The 24,029-nt window shown below is 35.1% G+C and overlaps 1 protein-coding gene across 30 annotated transcripts in view; it reads left to right on the top strand.

Annotated features, from left to right (window-relative positions):
* ADGRL2 (adhesion G protein-coupled receptor L2) overlaps window positions 1-24,029 on the top strand; it is a 621,134-nt gene that overhangs the window by 527,739 nt on the left and 69,366 nt on the right. For all 30 annotated transcript variants that reach the window (XM_053893337.1, XM_053893361.1, XM_053893366.1 and 27 more), the window contains one exon: window positions 8,482-8,695. In XM_053893337.1, the coding sequence (XP_053749312.1) occupies window positions 8,482-8,695 (214 nt within the window). The remainder of the gene's footprint in view (window positions 1-8,481; window positions 8,696-24,029) is intronic.

Raw genomic sequence — 24,029 nt, 5'->3', positions numbered from 1 at the left:
AGGATTAGATCTGTGTTTCATGCTAAGTTTACTTACACAAAAATTGCTACATTTTCAAGGCCAGTGTGCTTATGCTAGAAAATGACATTGCATTGCCTTATTTGCTTTATTCTTGGCATGAAAACAAGTTCAAAGGTGAAAGTAGTTTTTGTTTGTTTTTACTCTCTGCATGGCATAGTTTTAGGTTCCTCACATAAGACTGATAGGTTATGTTTATATATGTATATACATATGTGTATATATATCTATGTTATATATATTATATTTATATATATTATATGTATGCATATATAATATATATATGTAATGTTTATTTATTTTTGAGAGAGTGTGAGCAGGGAAGGGGCAGAGAGAAAGGGGGACAGAGGATCTGAAGCAGGCTCCAGGCTCTGTACCTACAGCAACAAGCCCGGTGTGGGGCTTGAACTCACAAATCGTGAGATCATGACCTTAGCTGAATTGAAGTCAGACGCTCAACCCACTGAGCCATCCAGGCACCCCAAAACAATTATATTTTAGTGAACGTACCAATATTAGATGTTATTAGATGTTTTAGGAGTTGATTGATAAAATTACTTCTTTCGTTTTTGATAAAATTATTTCTTAAATGAACTAATAGAATAAAACAATAGAGTGCGACATTCTGTAAAGTTAATGAAATGAGTTTTTGACACACTGCCTTTCTGTCGACAAGGTTTTAAATCTCATTTATTTATTTATTTTTAAAGTGAACTGTGTGCCCAACGTCAGCTTGAACTTACAACCCTGAGATCAAAGGTCTCAGGGTTTACTGACCTTTACTGACTGAGATAGCTAGGTGTCCCGACCAAGAAAAGTTTGATAGTTTTTGAGTTTTACAATTTTGTTTTAATGACCTCATGAGTTTTCAGAGAGAAAGGAAAATGTTATTAGTGAAATAATTTATCTTTTTGACTTAATTTTAATGTTTTCATCTAAGCTAAAATGAAATGAAAAAAGTTTTCTGGAAGCTTATAAGCTGTAGTTCAGCCTGGTTGAAATCATGTCCCTCTTCATTAAGTATTTTTCTCATTTCCATTTTAGGAAAAAAATCTCATTAGCATATATAAACAGAAATAAATCAGATTTCAATATGCCAGCACTCGTAGTAGACTGTGGCTTGAGTTAATGTTTGAGTAGAGCTTGAAGTCACAGCCTCAGTCCCATCGAGGTCCCTGATAATCAGAAGGCATGGTGCTTACTGGGACCCTGGACCACATGAGCAGTAGTGTCCATGACAGGGTTTAGTTCAAAGTAATTAAGAAAAACAGTACCAGAAAAGTTGATGTTTTTATATTACAGCTTAATAAGAAGACTTTTATAGGAATGTATGATTTTACAGCCGTATGTATAAAGAGCAGGCTGAATGGAGACAATGTTAGAAAAGCCAAGTGTTCATAATCAAGTGCCTAACGTTTATGAGAAATATAAGCTGATGGACCAGAGTGTATTTGCATACGCAGAGTAGTATATATTCTCGCAAAAATGCTCAGATGATGCAGAATCCAGTAACAATTCTAATTCTGGCAGTACAAATTCCCATCTGATAGCAGTGCATCTGTTTATTAGGAGTTACCCACTGAATGTGAATGATTTCAGTCCTAAGTCACTGCACCTGTTGCCGGGAGGTATTTATTCCAATCACTAGCCTAAAGCGCAGAGAGTTATTGCTTGACATTTTATAGCTTGGGGGGAAAAAAACCTGTCTTTTCAAAATCATTTGTTCAGAGTGGAGAAAATGGAGCAAAACAGTTCATTTTACCCTAAGCACCGCTATTGGGCGGTATTCACATTGCACAGCACAAAGCTACAATATTGATTTTTTTTTTTTTGCTCACAGGGCCTCCCACAAGTTTTTTCTTCGATTGTCAGGGTTGCAAGATGGATTGGATTATACTTTGCTTGTTGGGATGCTTCACCCCCCCCCCCCCCCGCTTTGTTGAAATAGAAATAGATTGAAAATACAACTTAGAATAAATGTCATAGGAATAGTGTGATTAAAGGACTTTAATTTGGGGAATTTCTTTGTGTTGATTATGTTGATTGAACAGTTTCATTGAAAGCTTGACAAACAGACACGCGATTTCCTTTCTTGATCTTCTTCCCCTAAGCCTAGAAAGCACCCAGTACACGCTACTAACTATGCCCCCCTGCAACAGGGGTCTGCAGACCTGCTGCTAATTGTTATTATCATTTGAAGAGGCATTAAAGTAACACTTGAATATGAACCTGGGAGCTGCATTAACGTATGTCAAAACTTGATTTCATTCGTAGTGGATGGTATGATCATAGAAAAAGTAACTTTTTGGTGTCTCAGTTTCCTCCTTTATAAAATGTCTCAGTGTGTTTTTGTTTTTTGGGTTTTCTTGAAGATTTTAGTCAGTAAATATTTCTAAAGTCCTTAGAAGAATTTCTGGAGATAGGATTTCTGGGTAAAGAGGGTAGCAAGCAAATCCTCTCCCAAAACAGGTGTAAAACTGAACAAAATTGTGAACAACTATTGAGGGCTCTGGAAATTAACCAGAGCCAAATGAGAAATTAGGAAGCATTTATTTATGAAAAACTAGAATTTCTGGTATAAGCAGTGGAAGTTCAAAGCCTTCTAGCCTGGGGCTGCTCCTACCCTCCACCCTCCACTCCTTAGCTAAGTCTGTGTGGTGGTTTCATTAGGGCAGGGCTGGCCTTGAAGTGCAGTGAGTGCTGCCAGAGAGAATTGGCTTGATTTGGAGTGGAGGATGGAAACCCGCGCCTAGCCGTGTTGCCAATGAAAGTAGTAAACACTGTGGTAAACAGATGGGAAAGACTCCCAGCTCTGCAGCCCGAGGTTGTGGTCCCTGTTGGGGAGACTGGAGGCCAGTCTGAAACAAAATCAGGACATCTTTGAAATGAAAAAACCAAAGTTCTCTATGCATTCTTGACTAAGTGGGAAGCTACACACAGGTGCTGAAGAGACGTGAGAGAAGTTAACAGAAAGTAAATAACCAGGGCTGACTTGAAAACTGTCTGATGAACTTTGAACACTCTCCCTAACACACACGCAGCTCAATCAGCAGAGGGTGGAGGCCTTCTTATGGGTTTAGACTGTTTGTGCCACGTCTCTTCCCAGTCATTGGCTGATCACTAAGCTATGCAGAGACAGGAGTGATCCCTAGGAAGCCAGACTAGAAAATAAAAATGAGAATTAAAACAAGAACAGTGAGCAGAGCAGCAGCATACACTCTGGGGGAGGCAGATTCTGTAGATTAAATCCCGTCAAGATACTAAAAAGAAAATATCACAATAGCAGCAATTCTCAGGGGAAAGAAATCTGGGTATGCAGTTGTTAGCGGAATATTATTTAAAACGTCTACTTTCCAATAACAAAAAATGTATAAGATATGCAGAGAAACAAGGAAATTGACCCATACTCAGGAGAAAAAGCATTCAATAGAAACTACTGGTGATGTGGGCCCAGATGTTGGATTTAGCAGATAAAAATTTCAAAGTGGCTATTATGAATATGTTCAAAGATGAAAATAAAACTACAACTATATTAGAGAATTAAGAGGAAATATGATGGCAGTGACTTAATAAATATGTGATCCCAATAGAGAAATAACTATTTTAAAAAGGCCTTGGAGAAATTCTTGGCACATCTTACTTATTATATCAGTGTGTTGCAAATAAATTAACAATTTCCTCCCCAAAAACCAAATTTTATCTGAACCCAGAGATTCTGAATCAGTAGGTCTGGATTAGGGCTTGAAGATCTTTCTAAAAACATTTACCAGATGACTCTGATACAAAATCATGTTTGGGAATCAATTATATAGTCCTGGCAAGTGACTTTGAAAAAAAAATATCCTAAAATATCCACTGGAAACACTTAAGAATTGCATCAGATACAAAGGAAAAAAGTGTGGTTAAGAAATAGTGACCATACCTGTGATTATTTCCATGATTCAATATAACAAGTCGTTATAACGTGTTATAAATAAGGGAATAAATAAACGTATTTAGAAATAAGAGTTGTACCATCTTTTCGTAACATTTTCTTAGTGAAAATTTGAATTTTAATAATTAATATTAATTGCAACAGTTGTATTTTAGACTCTTCCAAACTTCGCAGTACCATTGTGAGTGGAAAAGGTTGAACCCAAAACCCTTGAAGTTTTCAGGGAAATAGTGTGAAGTGGCCAAAGAAGCACGGCAATTTACAGTATGCAAATTTTTCTTTTGATCCCATAATTGCCCCATGTTTATTTTATCCCTTTCATTGTCTTTGATTAAAAGAGTTAATCTAGGAAGATGTCTGTCTGTGATTTGTCTGAACATTGCCTGCCTAGTTCATCACATATGCTTTTGATAATTATCTTGATAGTACTGTATAATCCACGTGGCTCTGCCACAACACATCCAAGTTGCATTCTCCTGTATGTTTATATTTTAAAGAAATAGAACAAGGAATTTATTACTTAGTGATCACTTGAAAATGTCAGAATATCCTGTGTTACCTGATGAAAAGGAGCTTGACTATTTAGAATCACAGATTGGTGAATTGGTGAACTTTTAAATAACTTTGATTCTTCAGAAAAAGAAATTAAAACCTGGAAAGGAAAAATGACTTAGCCAAGTTCACAAGGCTGACCACGACACACTTTAGTACTCAGTAATCTTTCCATATGTACATATTTGAGCAGTGTAGACTATGCTGTCTTTGTATATGTGTCTTACACAACACTACATTTCCGAAAATATAATTTTCATCATGTGTATGTTTTGTGAACATTTCCTGTAGTTGTTTCCTGTCAAGTTGACTAACATTCATTGGTGGATTTCAGATTGCATGAAAACTTATAAAATTATTATCAACTAGGGGGCTTGAAAAGTCATACGGTACTTTTCTATTCATGACCTTTAATAAGAACACAGGCTCTGGAGTCTGACAACCATGTGTGTGTTACATTCGAACCCTTAGTAATCCTGGAGACTCTGAATTTAATGTGTTAGTTTCATACTTTGTAAAGTTGTTCTTATAACAATAATCTACTCCATTGTTTTTTGTTGCTGATGATGATGTTGCTTAAAACAAAAAAAGTGATCCATATAAAGCATTTAACACAGTGTCAGAACATATTAATTGCTGTGTAAATGTTAACTGTTATAATACAGTAAAACCTTGGTTTGTAACTTGTTCTGTGAATGTTCTGTAAGGCGAGCAAGCATTTCCAATAAACTTTAACTTGATAAACAAGCGATGTCTTGCAATAAGAGTAGTACATGTTGCTGACTGTTACAGGATCACAACTGAGCCAGTGGTTCTTGAAATTCACTTTGATATGCAAGTGCTTTGGATTACCAGCATGTTTCTGGAACAAATTACGCTTGCAAACCAAAGTTTTACGGGGATTTACTTTTCTGTCTTCCTATTTGAATTTTTGTATTTCTGATTGGAAACATAGGCTTTAAAACACGAAAGTTCATAAACATGTAACTCATCTGTCTTTGTGAGAAACACTAATGAACCCCAGTAGGACCTAGAAAATAATAAATTGGCAAAATATAAATATTTTTCTTTTTTTGAGGATGACACATCATTTTCATTAATTGTAAATGGTTTATCTATTTCTTAATGTTTACTATTTTTATTTTCATTATCAAAGGAAAATAGATATGACACACAAAAAATGCAATTCTATGTGGTTTTAAAAAACACTAGTCGATTTAGCCTTGGTTCAACAAATACTTACTGGAATTATGTATCTTGTACCCACCTAGGCATTGGAATTATAACTAAGAACTCTATCATCATAGTTAGCAAGGAAGATATAAATTAAAAAATGAATATGCATAGTATCATGGGGTAATAATAAGTACTTTAGTAAAGATGTGTATAAAGTTCAATGGAAACGGGAAAGAGCAAGACTTTATAAAGGAGAACACGTACGATGCAAAACCATAGACACTGTAGCATTGAATAAAGCAATATTCACTGTTAAGAACTCATTCAGTTCTGTGCATTGAAAGTATAAGTACCATGATCTCTCTTCTCCAGAAGATTCTATGTTAGAAATCTAAATTATTAAAATGTGTTGATTTTCGTCTCTTTTTCCTTTTCTTTTTTCTTACTTTACCTGTTTGGATGATTGTACCTAAGGATTAAAAATCCTCTCCGAATTACCAAAACAGCAGGACACTCAAGGACACAACTTCTTAAATATCTTTCAAAGGCAGGGGGAAATTCACTTAGAACCATAACTGTAATCCTGCAGATATCAACAACGACAAAAATTAAGGGCTTAATTTAAAAACCACAGTGCTTCATAATATCCTATATTTTTGACAAGTAGTGAAAGTTGTGAAATATGGCTCCAAGCCAGTCTTCTAATAATGTGTTCTAACATTCATAATATTTTCTAATAATATAAATTTATTCTCATTTATTAAGGAATTATAATTGCAAAGTATCTCTGCCTTTAAAATAGTCTGTACTTCAAATTTTTTATGATGCTTGTTTGAATTTCCATTAAAAATTTCCACAGCTTTTGCTATTGAAATGAAGCTCTAAAGCATCTTTTCAATCAAAACAAATATAACAATATTAGTTTAAACTGAATTATTTGTATGGGCAGTATGGTACAGTATCAGGAAACAGAAGAAGCAATAATACGTGTAAAAGTTTATTTACTTATGAACTTTTGCAAATAAACTTTGAGAGGTCGGCCTGTTTACTGTCTGTCTTGACATTTGTCCAGCTCCATTTCTGTATTCCTTCTTCATTGCTGGTGTGCCTCCCACATACTTGTAATAACCTCATAAGACCATAAACCCTCTCTTAGTGAAAACCTCCGATGTTTGGGGTGTGGAGCAATCCTCTGAAGATTTCTATGCTCTAAATTATGCCTTTTTCTGCTCTCTTCATTCCAGTTACACCTTCAGTTTTCTCAGTAGAACTGAGAGCTTAGCCAAGTCTGAGAATTGGTGATTTTTAAGTCATATCAAAGTGTAACCCAGTCACCCTTCTGGAGGACTGTTTGAGTGTTAGAAAGAAGGTGCATGTTTTACCAGGTGATTTTATTACATTGAATTAGTGAAAGGCATTGCACAATAACATTAAAGAGAACAGGTTTTGGCATTGCATTGACCTGGACATGACCCAGTTTTTCAACTTGAAGTTTATAACTTGGAACTGTTTAGTTCTGAATGTTAGGGTGCTTTTTTTCCCCTATAAAAAGGCATATAGGGGATAGTTTATGTGATGCAGAGTAATTAATTAAAAGGATAGAGAGAAGGAAAAAAAATACTGAAATTAGTGCTAGTCTTTTGTAAGAGTAATGTGCGAGATGGTGACAGGTTAGAGAATTGAATTAAAAAACTTGAGGCCGCGTTGAAGTTTTTGAGAATGGTAGCTAACCCATAGGTAGAACACCCAACCGTGAAGGTGGACCTCTTGCTCACATAGCTCCTCCCAGCTGTTCTTGGCTTTCTTTCTGTGTGTTTACCCTTTGTCCTAGGCTGTGTTACTACTTCATGGGGCCAGTGGCTGAAAACTTAAAATTCTCATTTTTTTATTCCATCTGGGAATCTTTTTTTCAGCACTTACGAACGGTCGTTTTCTGCACTCTTCCTAATACACCACACTTGAATTCATATAGCACTTTTAATTATTGAGCAGTATTATGTACATTATCTCATTTTAGAGTCACACAGGTAGGAAAAGTAACATCATACATGTTTCATCTCTGTTCTGTAGGCGACAAAAGTGAATCTTAGATAAATTTTGCCCTTCCCGGGTTATTTCAGCTTGTCGGACTAGATTGGAGCAGCGCTGGCCCACTGCTGCGTGCTTCCATTTATACCAGTTTTAAATAAAGTGTCTATAAATCTAAATCAGTTATTGTACCATAAGTGTATTACTATCATAGCATCTTAGTTTTTTTGTGGGTGGGGGGGGACTGCTAAGACAAATATTTTTTAAGATAATGCTAACAGCAATGAATATGTCTACATTAAATGAGAAAGTGAAGTCAGTGTATATCAGAGCTTATATTCCACTGCCTAAATGAAGATTGTTTCTTGATTAGGTGTTACATTCTCTATTTGTAAAACTTGTCATTTATAAGTCCATCGATTAAATTTGTCCTTTTTCTTTGGATTTACTCAAAAAGAGCCACTTAGTTTCTTATTGTGAATAGATTATACGTGAATAGATTATACAGATAGTATTTGCTAGAGTAATTTAAATTTTATTATACAGGTGAAGAGTCCAGCCAAAGATACATATTAAAAAAACTAAAAAATTCTTGACATATAGTAAAGAATCAAGGAGTTATTTAATAAATATATGGATGACTTAAACATACTTTTGGTGACATCTCTTGAATATAGACATGAATCATATTACTTAAAAATGCCTTATTAAAATAATTTATTTCATACATGTCTTAATTTTAATTTTCTTTCTTTCTTTTTTTCACTTTTAAGGTTTCAGCAGAGCAGCTTTACCATTCGGGTTAGTTAGGCGAGAATTATCCTGTGAAGGTTATTCTATAGATCTGCGATGTCCAGGCAGCGATGTGATCATGATTGAGAGCGCTAACTATGGTCGGACAGATGACAAGATTTGTGATGCTGACCCATTTCAGATGGAGAATACAGATTGCTACCTCCCAGATGCCTTCAAAATTATGACTCAAAGGTAGATGCTTCCATGTTATTATCCCGTTTTAGCTACTGCATCCAAAGTAGATGAATAGAGTCCGTTCTCAGCCCATTTATTAAACTGAGTGAGGGTTTTACCTACTACTGTTGATTTCTACTTTTAAGCTTTCAACATTTAAATCTCTGTATCATTTTTATATAGCCTAACTTAACAGAAAGAATATGCAATATGCATCTTTTGATTTTTATATATCATAAGATACAGAGAAAAGAATATTTCAAATGTAATTTTGTTTTTTGGGCCTGTAGAGTTTTGAAATATTTTTTAACAAGAATGTTTAACTGGGTCTTTGGCAATAGTTGGTCTTTAATTTTTTTTAAGTTTATTTATTTATTGTGTGAGAGAGAAAGAGAGCGAGTATACACACCCACAAGTCGGAGAGAGGCAGGGAGTGATGGAGAAAAAGAGAATTCCAACACAGAGCGTGACTCGGGGCTCGATCTCACGAAACATGAGATCACGACCTGAGCAGAAATTAAGAGTGGGATGCTTAACTGACTGAGACACCCAGGTGCCCCAGGTCTTTAATTTTTTAATTAATATTTTTTACAGCAAAAATGGGCAGAGAAAGTACAGAGAGTTACTATGTCCCATTGCTACACAGGCACAACCTCCCCAGTTATCAACATCTTTCATCACAGTGGTCCATTTGTTATAATAGATGAACCCACACTGACACCTCATTATCACCCAAAGTTTATACTTCACATTGGGGTTTATTCTTGGTGTGGTGTATTCTATGGCTTTTGGCAAATTTATGATGGCACATGTCCACCATTGTGGTATCAGGCAAAGTAGTTTTGCCATTGTAATAGGTGTATAGTGATATCTCATAGTTTTGATTTACATTTCCCTAATGACATTTCATATTGAACATCTTTTACTATGCTTACATATTTTCTGTTTGTCTTTATTGGTGAGGTGTTGTTCAGGTGTTTTGCTCATTTTCCAATTGGGTTGTTCTTTTTTTTTTTTTTTTATTCTGAGAGACAGGGTGCACGAGAGAGTGAGCAGGGGAGGGAAAGAGGGAGGAGAGAGAGAATCTTAAGCAGGTCCCAGGCCCAGCATAGAGACTGATGTGGGGTTCATCTCACAACTGTGAGATCATGACCTGAACCAAAATCGAGAGTTGGACGCTTAACCAACTGAGCCACCCAGACACCCCGTTCATTTTCTTATTGTTTTTAAGAGTTCTTTATACATTTTAGGTAACAATTCTTAATCAGATAGGGCTTTTGCAAATATTTACTGTCAGTCTGTGGTTTATCTTCTCATTCTCTTGATCCTTAGCTTTAAAAAACAAACAAAATACAGCAGATTCAAGTTAAGAAAGCATAGACTGGGCTTTCTCTCTTTCTCTCTCTCTACCCCCCTTCATATATATATCTCATTGGTTAATATTGTGTTTTAAAAATGATGTGTTGGAAAGTGTTTTATAAAGTTTAAAATATATAAATGATACCTCTTCACAGGATAATTGCCTGCCTATCTCTAGATAGAATACCAAAACACTGCTGACAATAGTTATTGCCTTTCCTCTGCCTTAACACACAGCACATAACTCCTGGTCTCTCTCTTTTTTTTTTTACCTCACTTTTGCTACACTTGGCATCTTAATTAAAATTCTCTTACATATAAAATATTAAAATTGTGGTTAGTTATGGCCAAACTAGTACAATAGTATCCAGCAATTCTAGTTATTTGGAACATAGAGACTCACTGAAGGAACATTTCAGTATCATAGAGTTTATTATACATTATTGCTTTTATGTTTTGTTTACTAGGAAAACCCTTCATCTTTCTATTCAAAGCTTTCACCCTCTTCTCCTGCTTCTTTCCCCACTCTGGACTCAATATTCTGTCTCGTTTTCTGGCTTATTTATTAGTCTACCTTAAAGTAGATAGAATAGCAAATTTTCTAGACTGGGGTCTGGTCAGTGTAGGGAAAATGAAAATATCAAGGGGTGGTAAGAGATGATGAAGAAAAAAATGAAAAAACCATTTAACAAAAAATCCATGCCATAGTAAGATGGGTACAAATTGCTGTAAAATCTCTGATTTCACAGAGACTATGTATTAGCATATTTTTTTATTGATAGCACATTATGAGTAGTTTTTCTTTAATGTTAATGCTGATCAAGATGCTTTTTAAGAAACCAGAGAACATATACAATACTTTTGATAGATTTCCATCAAAATATTTTTTATTTTTGGGGTGCCTGACTGGCTCAGTCAGTAGAGCATGGGACTCTTGATCTCAGGACTGTGACTTTGAGCTCCACATTGGGTGTAGAGATTACTTAAAAAAATACGTAAAATCTTTTTTTAAAAGTTTCTATTTTTAGTTCTTAAAGTGTTGTTATTAAAAACTTAACACAAAATCTTATTTGCATAAATGGCATTTGAGAAAGGTTTTTTAAATTTAAAACAAATTTCATTATGGATTATGTAGTATTTTGAATCAAAACATAACTTACCTTCTTTAGAAGAATGGATTCTGTACTCCCCTAAAATTGTAACACAACAGTTTACACATACTGTATCAAAAGTTGGGAACTGCCCATGCTAGAAAGACAATAAAGGCAGCCACTAATAATTGACTGTTTATCCATTCTTTATATTATTGAACTGTTTAATTTAATGATATTAGATGAACATCTAGAAGTAGGCCAGAGAGAAATGGGAAGTAAAGAATTATTACATAAAATTACATGATTTTACAAAATTGACAGGCAAAAAAGCAGTGGAGTTGGTACAAAGAGAGGGTCTGAAAAAGCTGGCCTTAAGGAATTATACATTGGCGGTCACTTATCTTTGTGGATTTATACATTTAAACACATAATTCAGTATCCAACAAGATATATGTCTTACCACATTTATATCTATTAAATATAATTACCTATTGTAGGAAATGTACAAGATAATATAGCAAGTTATTTTCATTGTTTCATGATGTTATAAAACCAGGGCTGCATTTTTTATAATTCTTTTAAGTTTTTATTTACTTATTTTGATAGAGTGAGCAGAAGAGGGACAGAGAGAGAGGGGGGAGAGAGAGAATTCCAGTCTCCACACTGTCAGCATGGGGCTGATGGTGGGCTTGAACCCACGAACTGCAAGTTATAATAGAGCTGAAACCAAGAGTCAGACACTTAACTGACTGAGCCACCCAGGAGCCCCAATAATACTTTTAAAAGGCACCAGAGTTTTGGGGTATTTAAGTTCAGTGAAAGCATAGACTTATTCTCTGTAGCCTTGTTATCAAAATATCCAGTTGTGATGTTTTAATGCAAATAAGGTGTTAATTCCAAAACTAGCTGTAGAAACCCCATTTTTAAATTGTATTATGCTGGTAGCTTATAATTATTTAGTCAGCACAATGACAATTTAAACAAGAACACTTTTGGGGGCGCCTGGGTGGCTCAGTCGGTTGAGCGTCTGACTTCAGCTCAGGTCATGATCTCATGGCTCCTGAGTTCAAGCCCCACCTCGGGCTCAGTGCTGACAGCTCAGAGCCTGGAGCCTACTTCAAATTCTGTGTCTCCCCCTCTTTCTGTCCCTCCCCTGCTCTCTCTGTCCCTCTCTCTCTCTGCCCTTCCCCTGCTCTCTCTCTCTCTCAAAAATAAACATTAAAAAATGTTTTTAAACAAGAACAGTTTAGTGACAATGAAGACAATATTAAGAGGACTTAAAATGAGTTTCATAGTGGTAGCTTATAAGAGTTCCAGTCTATGAGTGTCAGAATATAAACCTTTAAGGAAGTCTGCCATATTTGACTGGTACATAGTTTAAAATAGCTGGAAGAAAATATGTAGATAATATTTTTGCAGCTGAATTATTAATGAATAATTATTGAATATCTTATTTTTTAAGTAAGTGTAGGGTTTGAACTCTTGGCCCCAAGAGCAGAGTCTCATGCTCCAGACAGGCAGCCCATTTTATTTAAGTATATCCCTGTTTTTTTTTAATTGAAAAATAATTTTCAGTATTCACAAATGAAGTAAGATTTATTTTTACCATACTCCTAATAATTTGGCAAATTATCTATTTATAATTGTCAGAAAATGTGATATTCAATAATGTAGGAAAAGGCATTTTTTTGGCTTTAAGAAAAAAACTTCTCTTTTGAAAGCTCAAATAAAAGCACTTGATGTTTTCTATTGAATTTCTAAAACACTGTGATGGAGATAAACACAATTATCAATACCATTAATATATGTTTGTCCCCTTTCCTTACTGTCATCACTTCAACAGTTAAGAATCAAGTAAATAAATGCACTTGTAATTCTGACTGTGGTGGTGGTAAAGTATTAATAATTGTTACTGATTCTTCATTTTATATTTCCTGTTCATTTAAAAGTGTGAAACCAAGGCCTGTCAGAAAGTGATAGTGCACTTGTCTTATAAGTACACCAAATGGCTCACCCTAAAAAGTGAGAAAAGAACTTCTTCCCTAAAATGATTTTAATACTCTATAAAATAATCACCATTAGAGAGAGTATTTTTAGCACTCTTTGAAGATAATATAGTGAGGTTCCTTAAAAAAAATGTGCAAGGGGTGCCTCGGTGGCTCAGTAGGTTAAGCATCTGACTCTTGATATTGGCTCAGATCATGATTTCGTTGTTCGTAGGTTCGAGCCCCACACTGGGCTTTGCACTGACAGTGTAGAGTCTGCTCGGGATTCTGTCTCTCTCCTCTCTTTCTGCCCCTACTCCCACCCATCTCAAAATAAATAAATAAACTTAAAAAAATTTTTTTAAAGAGTAAAAAATGTGCAATAGTTTTAGCACTTTGATTTCATTAAAGCAAAAAAGAAACAAACAAAAAAAAACCTTACTACAACTCTGAAGTATTTGATGAATAAGTAAATTAGAGTTTGCTAACAATGTCGGGTTTTTGCAGCACTTAGGGACAATCTAGTTAGTGTCTTAAAGTGATGTGCTAAATTGTATCTGAGATCCTCTTGTAGTGTCATTTATGACTATCCCTTTGTTCAAGTTCTTCTCTCTGAGAGCCTGACCATTCTGATTAAGGTAGATTGCTGTCGTTCGCTCTGCTTTATAATATCCCCTTAAGTTTTGTAGCACTTTGGTTTAGAGATCTGAAAGTAAATGTGTACTTCCCACTCCCCTCCCCCAATATTTAATGTTAGGGTAACATGCATGGGTAGGTGAGGTTTTACATGTAGAGTATGAGTTACAGAGTTAATTCATACTAGCAGATATGCACCAGTGTCAATAAATACAAAGAGGTTCTAAAAGTAATAATGTATTCCTCTCAAGATAGAATACATGCCTCAGGTTTTCCCTATGGTAGGAAAGGTATATTTTTGCCATTGACTCGAAAATAAGCTGTTTTTGTATTGAAATTGACTAAGACAAAAAAGGACTGTCCTACAAGTGGAGAACTAGCTTGTTCCTTTAAAGCTTCTGGCCAAAATTTTAGCCCACATATAGATAGCAACTGGCTAGAACCTCATAGCAAAACTATGTTACGTTTCTGGGTTTTTTTTAAAGTTTATTTATTTTGAGAGAAAAAGAGTGCACGGTTATTAAATAAAATTCAGTGTATTTTTGGTAGTTATACTACTCATATCAGTTTATTTGGGAACGGGTTTGCCTATAAATAAATGGTTCAGCAAGCGATTGCTTATATAGATTTGGTGCTCACAAGAGTGGTGAAGGAACATATAGATGAAGCAAACATTAATGTAAAGTTAAATTTGCTGGTGAATAGGTGATATCATTCACAGACATTATGTAGTTTGAGCATGCAAAAACTCTAGAGAACACCTGAATATAAGGGACAGAGGTAAAGTTGCCATCAAGGAAACCAGGACAGGCACAGAAAGATAATGTCTCATAAAGCCAATAGTAAAGTTAATAGCAGTCGTAATAGTAAAATAATAGTGAAGTATAAAAGATGTACACTTTTTTCCTTGTTGATATTGAAGGTTTTGTTCTGTCTAGATAGCCCAAATAAAAGAACATTTAGGCTTTTCATGATAGAGTTTCAGAATAGATATCAAGAAAATAGAATTCAGTCTTGCCTAGACCAGAAGAATTAAGTATTTCCCTAGTCACAGAACCAACAATGAATAAATACATGGCCTAGATTTATAAAGTAAGTACACTATTCAGGGACTTATGTCTTAAAAGGAAAAAAAAATCTAGCTTCTAGAAGTCGGGTACAGTTTCATTAAATTAAGCTAAGTCAGTAGGTGACAAAACTTATTTCAGAGCCTAGATCTTTTCCAACAAGGGTTGGGATGATGGAAGTAAGCTCAAATATATAGGAACCAGATCAATTTGTTCCTGTCCTACATCCCATTCAGTTACTTTTCCATCCTTGAATTTCTCTTTTGTCAACCTATCAGTGTCCCACCCAACTCTTTACAAGCATAATCACGTTTTACTTAACATGTCAACCCAACAGCAGCTCAAGTGGTGACAGTTTCTTTTCCATGACTCATTACATTACAGCAGATGTAGAGTGAGTCTGGAAATTTAGTGCGTATTCACAGCGTGCCGTTAGAAGTAAGACTCCATGGAAAGGACCATGCCTGCCTTAGTTAGGAGTAAGCATGAGGATCTCTCCCTCTGCCTTTCCACCTTTCATTCTTACTACTAGTCAAGGCACATAGACTTTCTTTGGGGGTGGGTGGTGGGGACATACGTGATTGTTTAAAAGAGTTACTGAATAACATTGTTAGACTGCTGAGGAACTTGGGACTCATCATATTTTGGCTCTGTTTCTTTACATCCGGAATCAACTGTCATTGCATTCAGTACATTTTGTTTACACGACAGCACATATATTCTCCTCACTGATTTAAAAAATATCCTTGAGAAGTGGCAACATGATATGCCTTTTTCACTTTAAAAGGTTGAATTATTTGCTATATGGGCTGAAACTTCAATTCGTTTAATACCTAGAATCTCATTAATATCTTCATGACATGAAAATTTATTATTAAATAATAATTAATAACTAATCCCATTAATTCTGCTAGCTAGACTTTAAAAATCCACTTCTGTTATTTTCAACTATACTGATAAGATATTGTGTATAAAATATTTAAAAGATATATACACATAGTCATACAAAACCTTCCTATGACAACTGATGAATATTGGAAGCTTCTCAGAATTTACCAAGAAAATCCACCAAAATGCAGTCACAATTCTGCTAGTGTCCTCTGGCAGACTTCATGATTATAGATTTCAGTGTGGATATCCTCTCCTTGACATACCGCCCTCTCAACTTTTATATTGATCATTCGGTCTTCATAAAGAAGCTTTGTATCCAAGTCAGAGCTTTCTTATAGAAAGAGTTTATTTAATTATTTTTTTTATCTCCTGATCTCTCTTTACAGGTAACAATATACTTAAAACCTGTTTTTCTAAGATATTCATATCCCATCCTTATTAACGGCACTTTTTTAGAAGAAAAAAAATTAGCCAAATCTGCTTTTTCACCTAATTTGATATTTTATAATTTATAATTTTAATTTTATAATTTATAATTTTATAATTTTGGGGGTTCGTGTATTTTATTCTTGCATTATTGTAAATACTTACTGGTCAGGGATACTTTTGCTTAGTCTGTTTATTCATTGAACGTATTCATTCTCATAGAATTTAAGCCTGCCATTTCTGAAGAACTATATTCTTACCTTTATGCTGCTTATCCCAAGTGCTTTTATCTATCTGTGGTGTCAGATTTATCAGCCTTTTGTCCATTAAGATGAAATGTATCTGGGGAAAAATGAATAACTCAGATGCTACTAACTCATCATCTGTGTGCATTATACTTAAGTTATTTTGTTAGGTGATGGATTTCCACGAATTCTTCACTTTTGGCCGAGTTGTTTTAAGACAGCTAATGGAATCACAAGCACCTCTCTTTGGCCAAGGATTGGGAGGTTACTAGTATAGACTCTTGAACCTGAGTATAGTAATAAATAACCATTAAAGCTCTAATTGGTATATCTAATTGGACACATACTTTGCATGTCACTTACCGATGGGCATTTAAACCAAAGCATTCATTATAGGAAGAGGAGACTAGTGGCAGTAATAAACATGAAACATATTAAACATTCACATTTACTATGCAAGAAAGACTAATAAATTGTAAAATGGCTTAGAAGACAAATAAATATCCCTTACAACCCTGGTTATCAAATGTAGAAGAAAGAAACAGTGTCACATCAAAGATTCTGCTCTACAGGGTTCTCTGTTTCTCCTTTTAAAATGAAAATTAGTAAACAATTCTACTAGATAATGAGTACTAAGAGAATAAGTGTGAATTAACAGTTTTCTCTGGTACTTACGGTTAATATGTGGGTTGTTAACCTTTTATAATATGTCTTTTGGTCAAGGAAGCTAGGACGATTTTCCCTATGAACAAAACATTACTGATCTTCAGTGTTTCCTAAGAATTAAGAGGTTTGAATAATACCTTAAAAGTCTGAATTTGATTTTGGTTTTGGAGAGATACTGGGCGGATGAGGGAAAGAGAAGTTAGATTTTTAAAAGGAAAAACCTATCTCATTTCAACTCTAGTGATTTTGGTTCAGTTATTATTTTTATTATTTTTTTAAGTTTATTTATTTATTTTCAGAGAGAGAGAGCACGAGCAGGGGTGGGACAGACTGACTTGGGACTTGAACTCACCACCATGAGATCATGACCTGAGCCAAAACCAAGAGTGGGACGCTTAACCAAATGAGCCACCCAGGCACCCCTGGTTTTTATTTTTAGAAGTTATCTTTATTTTTGAAACCAAAGTGGAGAGGTGAAGAAAGAAAAGCAAATGTAAACATTGATTTGACATACAGATTTTAATATTATTGTAAATACTCTGTTCATAATCCCTTTCATAACCTTGAGTATCATTTACTCCAGCTTTCTTATTTGAAAGCTATTTCGGATGAGATTACAGTGATATTTTAATAGTACATATATTGTCATCTACCTTGTAGTTTTTTCTCACTTAGAACATACCCTGCTTCACACTATAATACTGGTTTCTATTTACAAAGTCAACTTAAACATTAATTGTGTTAACTGACAGAAACAAAGTCCAATTTAGACTTATATTACCTAAATGTACTAGATAATCAGTGTTAAATAACTGAAAGCACACTGTATCTGCTTACATAAGACTAGTTTCAAATACCCATTTGAGTTTTGTTTTGTACCTAAGTGTGACTTCTTTTTAGTATGTAGCTGCTCCTTGATGGCATACTACTAGTGTTGTGTATAAATATAACTTACAAGCATCCTTTTAAATTTTGAACAAATAAAAATAGTTAATCACAGTTATAGAGAAGAGAAACGAAATTTATTAGATTTTCAAATCAAGACATAGTCACTATGTTTTCTCTGTATTTGGCTTTCTCTCCCCACTCCCCACCGAAAGCTCATAGCCAAATGCTAGTGAAATGTAATATATTGCACATTTTTTCTACCACTATAAAAAATGAACAAATTATGATTTGTAACTTCACTTAAGAATTTGTAATTCCTTTTTGTATGCAGTGCAGCGTCTTATCAGCATGTTTATTGCCAGGAAATTAAATGTATTTGTTGAAGCTTTGGAATAATTTTAGTGTCTGAAAATATACTGTTTATTACTTAATGCATTTTTATTATGTAATAAATAATAACAAAATGTAATTTTGAGTGAAATTGATAATTTTCCAGCCTAACAATCCTTTTTATTTTATTGAGATTTCTCGGTCAGTAAAAAAAAAAAAAAAAAAAAATCCTGTGTGTTATTGGGTAGAGGGAAAAAAAATCCTTAGTCACTGTTATAGTCCAAATCCTTACTTTATTTTCTTACTAACAGTTTAGGAGCCCTGCTTTGCCTCTCAAAAGCAGGTAGCAGTTGTGAATCAGTATCGCTTATAATATATTCTATTGACTTATCAAATGAAGACAAAAATACAGCTAAGCTGTCGTTAATTGTGGCGTTGCTGATTTTTCTATATATCACATAATGAAACTGAACCTAGACCAAATTCGCAAGAGCAGCAGTAACAAAAACACCAGTATCGATACACGACTTTGTACTTTGCCTAAGAAAATTATTGTGGTTAATTAGGTTTCTGATAGCATTACATATTTATTTGTCCTACAGTTCTTAAAGACCTATTTTTACTTTGCTATGTATTTTCTTGAAATAAAGCAATTAGTTACAGTTGGTAATGCTGTTTGCTATTCCACAATTAGATTTAGACCTAATATCTCTGATGTTTCTAGGAAAAGTCAGGTTTGGAAGAAATACAAAGTGAGTGATTCTGTGATCTTGATATTTGTTGCACATAACAATCAAGTGTATCCTTTAACCAATGCATGTCACCGTTCTCCCAGTAGTTGTTCAAATGTCATATGCAACCAACACCAACATAGTTTTAGAACTCACCTAAGCACACTCCCCATTGCCTTAAAGAGAATATCTGAAGTGATCGTCACTCTGCGTAGGTTGTCTTGAGATTATGGCAGTGGTCTTTCTGTTCAGTTTTACAGACCAGAGATCCATCATTGTTATTGAACTCACCTGTAATGTGTGAAAATACTACTCTGTCTAAAAGTGGATTCACCATGAAGTTAATGAATCTTAAACATCAGAGCCCTTCACTTGCACAAGCTCTTCCAAGTCATTGTTAGAACCCCTAGCGGTATGCTCACAGGGTCATATGTTTTTGTAAAGTTGGCTGAAGTATGATATTTAAACACAATCTTAAGGTTTTGATTTCATTCTCTGACTTCTCTGTTACACTTCCCCTCATTTATGGTCACTTAGGAGTAGCCAAGAGCTAGTGGGATTCTGTTAAGTAGAGGTTCTGGTGGTGATAAATTCAGTTTGGGTTTAGTGGTGTATTTTTATGTGGTTTGCAGACACTCGTGTACAGTTTAGTTATTGCTGGCTATTCTGGTGAAGAAATGGCCTCTAGAATTGCTCCTATTATTCATTATATTGCCTTACTGATTGTGACATAAATGTGCAAGGCCAGATGTCATATTACAATTTGAATGTGTCCTGTGGCACCTGAAATATGTGGCAAGTGGAGGAAAAATAATGTTTGAAGTGAATGGAGCCAGAAGCTACTCTGTGGAAAACCTTTTCAGTCATTAAATGTGTAAAAAACAGTAAGTGGGGGATTTGGTTTTCATATATAACGAATCAAAGCAGAAGTTCTCTCCCTTGTTTTCTGGAGGGAGTATATAGACAACAAGTCAGATGTGGTACTTACAATTATAAAAGCAACATGCTGTTCCCCTCTTTTAGTGAGTATCATATAAAATAGAATTTACCAGAATAGCTGTGTTTGTGGGACACGGGCTGTAGGAGTTCAACAGGCATGAGCATCTGTGACGTTGTAGGCGTGTACTTTGTGTATGGTGACCATCAGTAGTAAATAATAAATTTTGAGTAGCTGTTCTAGAGGAAAACCAAAACTATAGAAAGTGACAGTATGAAATTGTTATATACGAGACAATGGTAGGATTTGTGGTGAAAAAATATTAAACAAAATATGAAGGAATGCCAGCAATTAATTTATTAAAATGGTATTTCAGTTTTCTGGATTTTGTTGTGTTGGCTTTTACAAATGTGTTGTTTATTGTGATTTCTTTTCTTTTTTTCTAAATAACTATTCACTTTGGCACCTTATTTTCCACTTGAAATTTTTCTGGTTTTTATTCCCCTTAAAGTGGTACCTTTAAATTTTATAAGCTTTGGACCTCACAAAATTTTAATCTGCCCTTACCATTTTTATTTATAATGTGATGAGTTTGAGAAATTGTCAGTCCTCTACTCGACAGTCATAAGTTGATCTATATACTTCAGGACGTTTCATCGTATCTTTTTTTATTTTTATTTTTATTTTTTTCATTGTGTCTCCATTGTATTCTAAAGATTTAGAATTTGGGATGAGAATGTGAAAAATTAAAAATTTAACAAGTAAATTTATTTTTTTTTTTTTTTTTTTTTTTCAACGTTTTGTATTTATTTTTGGGACAGAGAGAGACAGAGCATGAACGGGGGAGGGGCAGAGAGAGAGGGAGACACAGAATCGGAAACAGGCTCCAGGCTCCGAGCCATCAGCCCAGAGCCTGACGCGGGGCTCGAACTCACGGACCGCGAGATCGTGACCTGGCTGAAGTCGGACGCTTAACCGACTGCGCCACCCAGGCGCCCCAACAAGTAAATTTATTAAGGGGCATTAATTAAATAGATAACAAAACATTAATTTATTCATTAAATAAAAGATTTAAGATTTAAAAACATTCTGATAGTTTATGTTAAGTAAATACTTTGTTTAAAACCTTTCTGTTATGATGTAGGCTAAACTAAGGGAATTTTTTTTTAATTTTTTTAATTTTAATTTATTTTTGAGAGAGAGAGAGAGAGAGAGAGAGAGAGAGAGAGAGAGTGAGCTGGGGAAGGGGCAGAGAGAGGGAGACACAGAATCTGAAGCAGGCTCCAGGCTCTGAGCTGTCAGCACAGAGCTCAATGCGGGGCTCAAACTCATGGACCGAGAGATCATGACCTGAGCTGAAGTCGGATGCTTAACCGACTGAGCCACCCAGGCACCCCTAAACTAAGGGAATTTTTTTTTTAGGCACTTTCCAAAACATCTTATTTAATTCTCAAAACATGTTACAAATGATAGATCTGAAGTTCTAAAAGTAACTTCTTGATGACTCAGTCATTTTTTTTTTTTTTGTAATTTAACTTTATTTTTTATATTTTAAAATTTACATCCAAATTAGTTAGTATATAGTGAAGCAATAATTTCAGGACTAGATTCCTTAATGCCCCTTACCCATTTAGCCCATCCCCCCCTCCCACAACCCCACCAGCAACCCTCAGTTTGTTCTCCATATTTATGAGTCTTAAACTAAGGGAATTTTAAGTTGAGTAAGGTTTAAACAAATTTTTAAGAAATGATACTAATGGGCTTTGCTTTTACACTTTTTTTCCATTTTCCCCACTCCCTGTATTTGGAAGTTTCCTGCACCCTCACCCCAGACTCCTATCGCAGCCAAGAATCTTATGGAGGAAAAATATGACTTTTAAGTTACTTTTCTTTAGTAATGATTTCAGGTCCATAAGATCCGTAATCAAAAAGTCTTTTAGTAAATCAAACATTTTTTTTTCTTACTACTCTTGGAATTTTCCAAAACAATGCATCAAGAGGAGGCAAGGGAAAGTATGCCAATTTTTCTAGGACATGTTATAATTTGGTATTTTTTTTCATACATTAAATTATCTTATGACCAAGTCCTAAGATGTTCTCATTGTTAATTCATGGGATTCTGTATATATAATTTAAAAGAATGTTTATAAGTAACTTTTGAAATCTATTTGTAGGTTGTTAGGTGAATGAGACTCTACCCTTTGGAAATGTAAATAAACAGGTATGTTAGACAGAAAGATAGATAATGGTCATTACAAATACATTATCTGATAAGTTGATTTGAGACCTTTATACGTGCATTGCCATTTATTTCCACCCTTGACGAGTAGACCTTTATTAAGCTGTGATGATTACTGAATATGAAATGTAACCAAGATTATTTTTTATTCAAATATAATTTAAATATTCATCAAAGAGAAGCTATGCTTGAGACTGACAGAGACTATTAACATCAAAAAATATAATTAACTGCATTGGGTATCATGAAGCAGAGTTAGCCAAATAGCCGAGAGGTCTAATTGCTCTAGAGTTTGAGAAGCAATGGTTTTATTTTATGCCGTAGCTGTGGAATTAATAGTAATGCGGTTGCCTATGTGGGCCAATTAAAAGCTGCCTGTTAAGGTTCATTGCTCTATAGGAAACCCTTTGAATATCGCTTAGTAAACAGGATTGACATGTCAGTGTGTACAAGAAGATGCAATACAATAAAATCTGTGAAAATGAGAAGTAACGTTAAAAGAACTGTTTTTGAAAACAATTCATTAAACTCTGTACAAGTACCGTGTTGTAGTGGCTGTCGTGGTGTGCCCTCGGATTCCCCATTCAGGATCGGGGACTCTTTCCCTCAGCTGCCAAGGCTGTTGCCTGCTGATGGGCTCTCTGTGAGTCCCCGCCCAGGACCGCGGGCTGAAGGGATCTTACACCCTTCTCCCCAGAGGCAGCCCTCACCGAATGCCAAGTACAAAGGCTTTGCCTCCTCATCTTTTGCTTCATTTTGACACAGCTCCGAAGGGCCCTCCCAATTCCAGAGCTCCCTCCCTGAGGAATTTGAGGGGCCTTTGTTGCAACTGCATTAGACTTCTCCCCAGTCCCGCTTCCCTGATAGTTCTAAGAGCTGTGAGCCTCCCAGAGATCTCTGCCTCAAATTCTGCTTCCCATGTTACCCAACCTGAGAAAGGTACTGATGATAAATATAACAACAAGTCCTGTCAGTGGTACTGGTTACATACATTGTAGGAATCTGGCAACTAAACATTAAAGTAGTTTTAACCACTCCCCCCAATTGCCCAATTCAGGTCTACAAGTGGCATTTTATCTTTGTCATGTGATCCTTTTTCTTTAATAAAGGTAATATGCCGACCTTTGTGGTGCTATTACGCTTTTTAGCTGAATACAAAAAGAAAGCACTCCTGATTGAACCCAAAAGATTCTGCCTTGCCCAGACTGTAGAGATTTAAAAGTGGGCAGACATTCTCATGACACTTTGACCTTAACGAGGTTGTTGAAATGGAAAGTTGAAGGGCCAAAGATAAGAGCAGTCGCAAAGCTCTTCTCGTGTTTCTTTTCTTAATGATGATATATCAAATACACTTAATAAATTGTGATTCCTAACAAAATATGTAATGTTATGCGCTGAGTGTAGTATTTTAAGGATTAGAATACTTTTTTGCAAATAAAAATAATTCTAACACTGTAAATTATGCAACCTCAAATACAGTTTATTGAATTAAGATATCCTGTTTATCTAACTGTTATAAGACATGTAAAAAACTTAGATTAGCTTAATAGATCTTAATATGCATGAAGTAATAAGGTGTACCTTGTGCCTTTCGTCTGCAGTGATAAAGATGTTTTCCTAGGCATCCATTATTTAATATGCTTACCCTGTTTATATCTGTGGCCCAAGACTGCATGTCAGCTTTCAGCGGAGTGGCATTGCTGCTTCACAACACACAGCCCTGTACTCCCCAGCCTGTACATGGTGTTAGCGGTATTTTAAAGCTCTTGAGTCTAACAGTTTATAGGTCACAACGAACTGAGCCTTTCAGACAAGTTACTGATAGGAAGCTAATTCCGGCTAGGAATATAACATGGAA

Source organism: Panthera pardus, unplaced genomic scaffold (assembly GCF_024362965.1).
Source record: "Panthera pardus isolate Hobbes unplaced genomic scaffold, ASM2436296v1 HiC_scaffold_11, whole genome shotgun sequence".
NCBI classification, from domain to species: domain Eukaryota; kingdom Metazoa; phylum Chordata; class Mammalia; order Carnivora; family Felidae; genus Panthera; species Panthera pardus.
The sequence above is the reverse complement of the archived record's forward strand: the minus strand, read 5'-3'. Positions and strand labels throughout refer to the sequence as shown.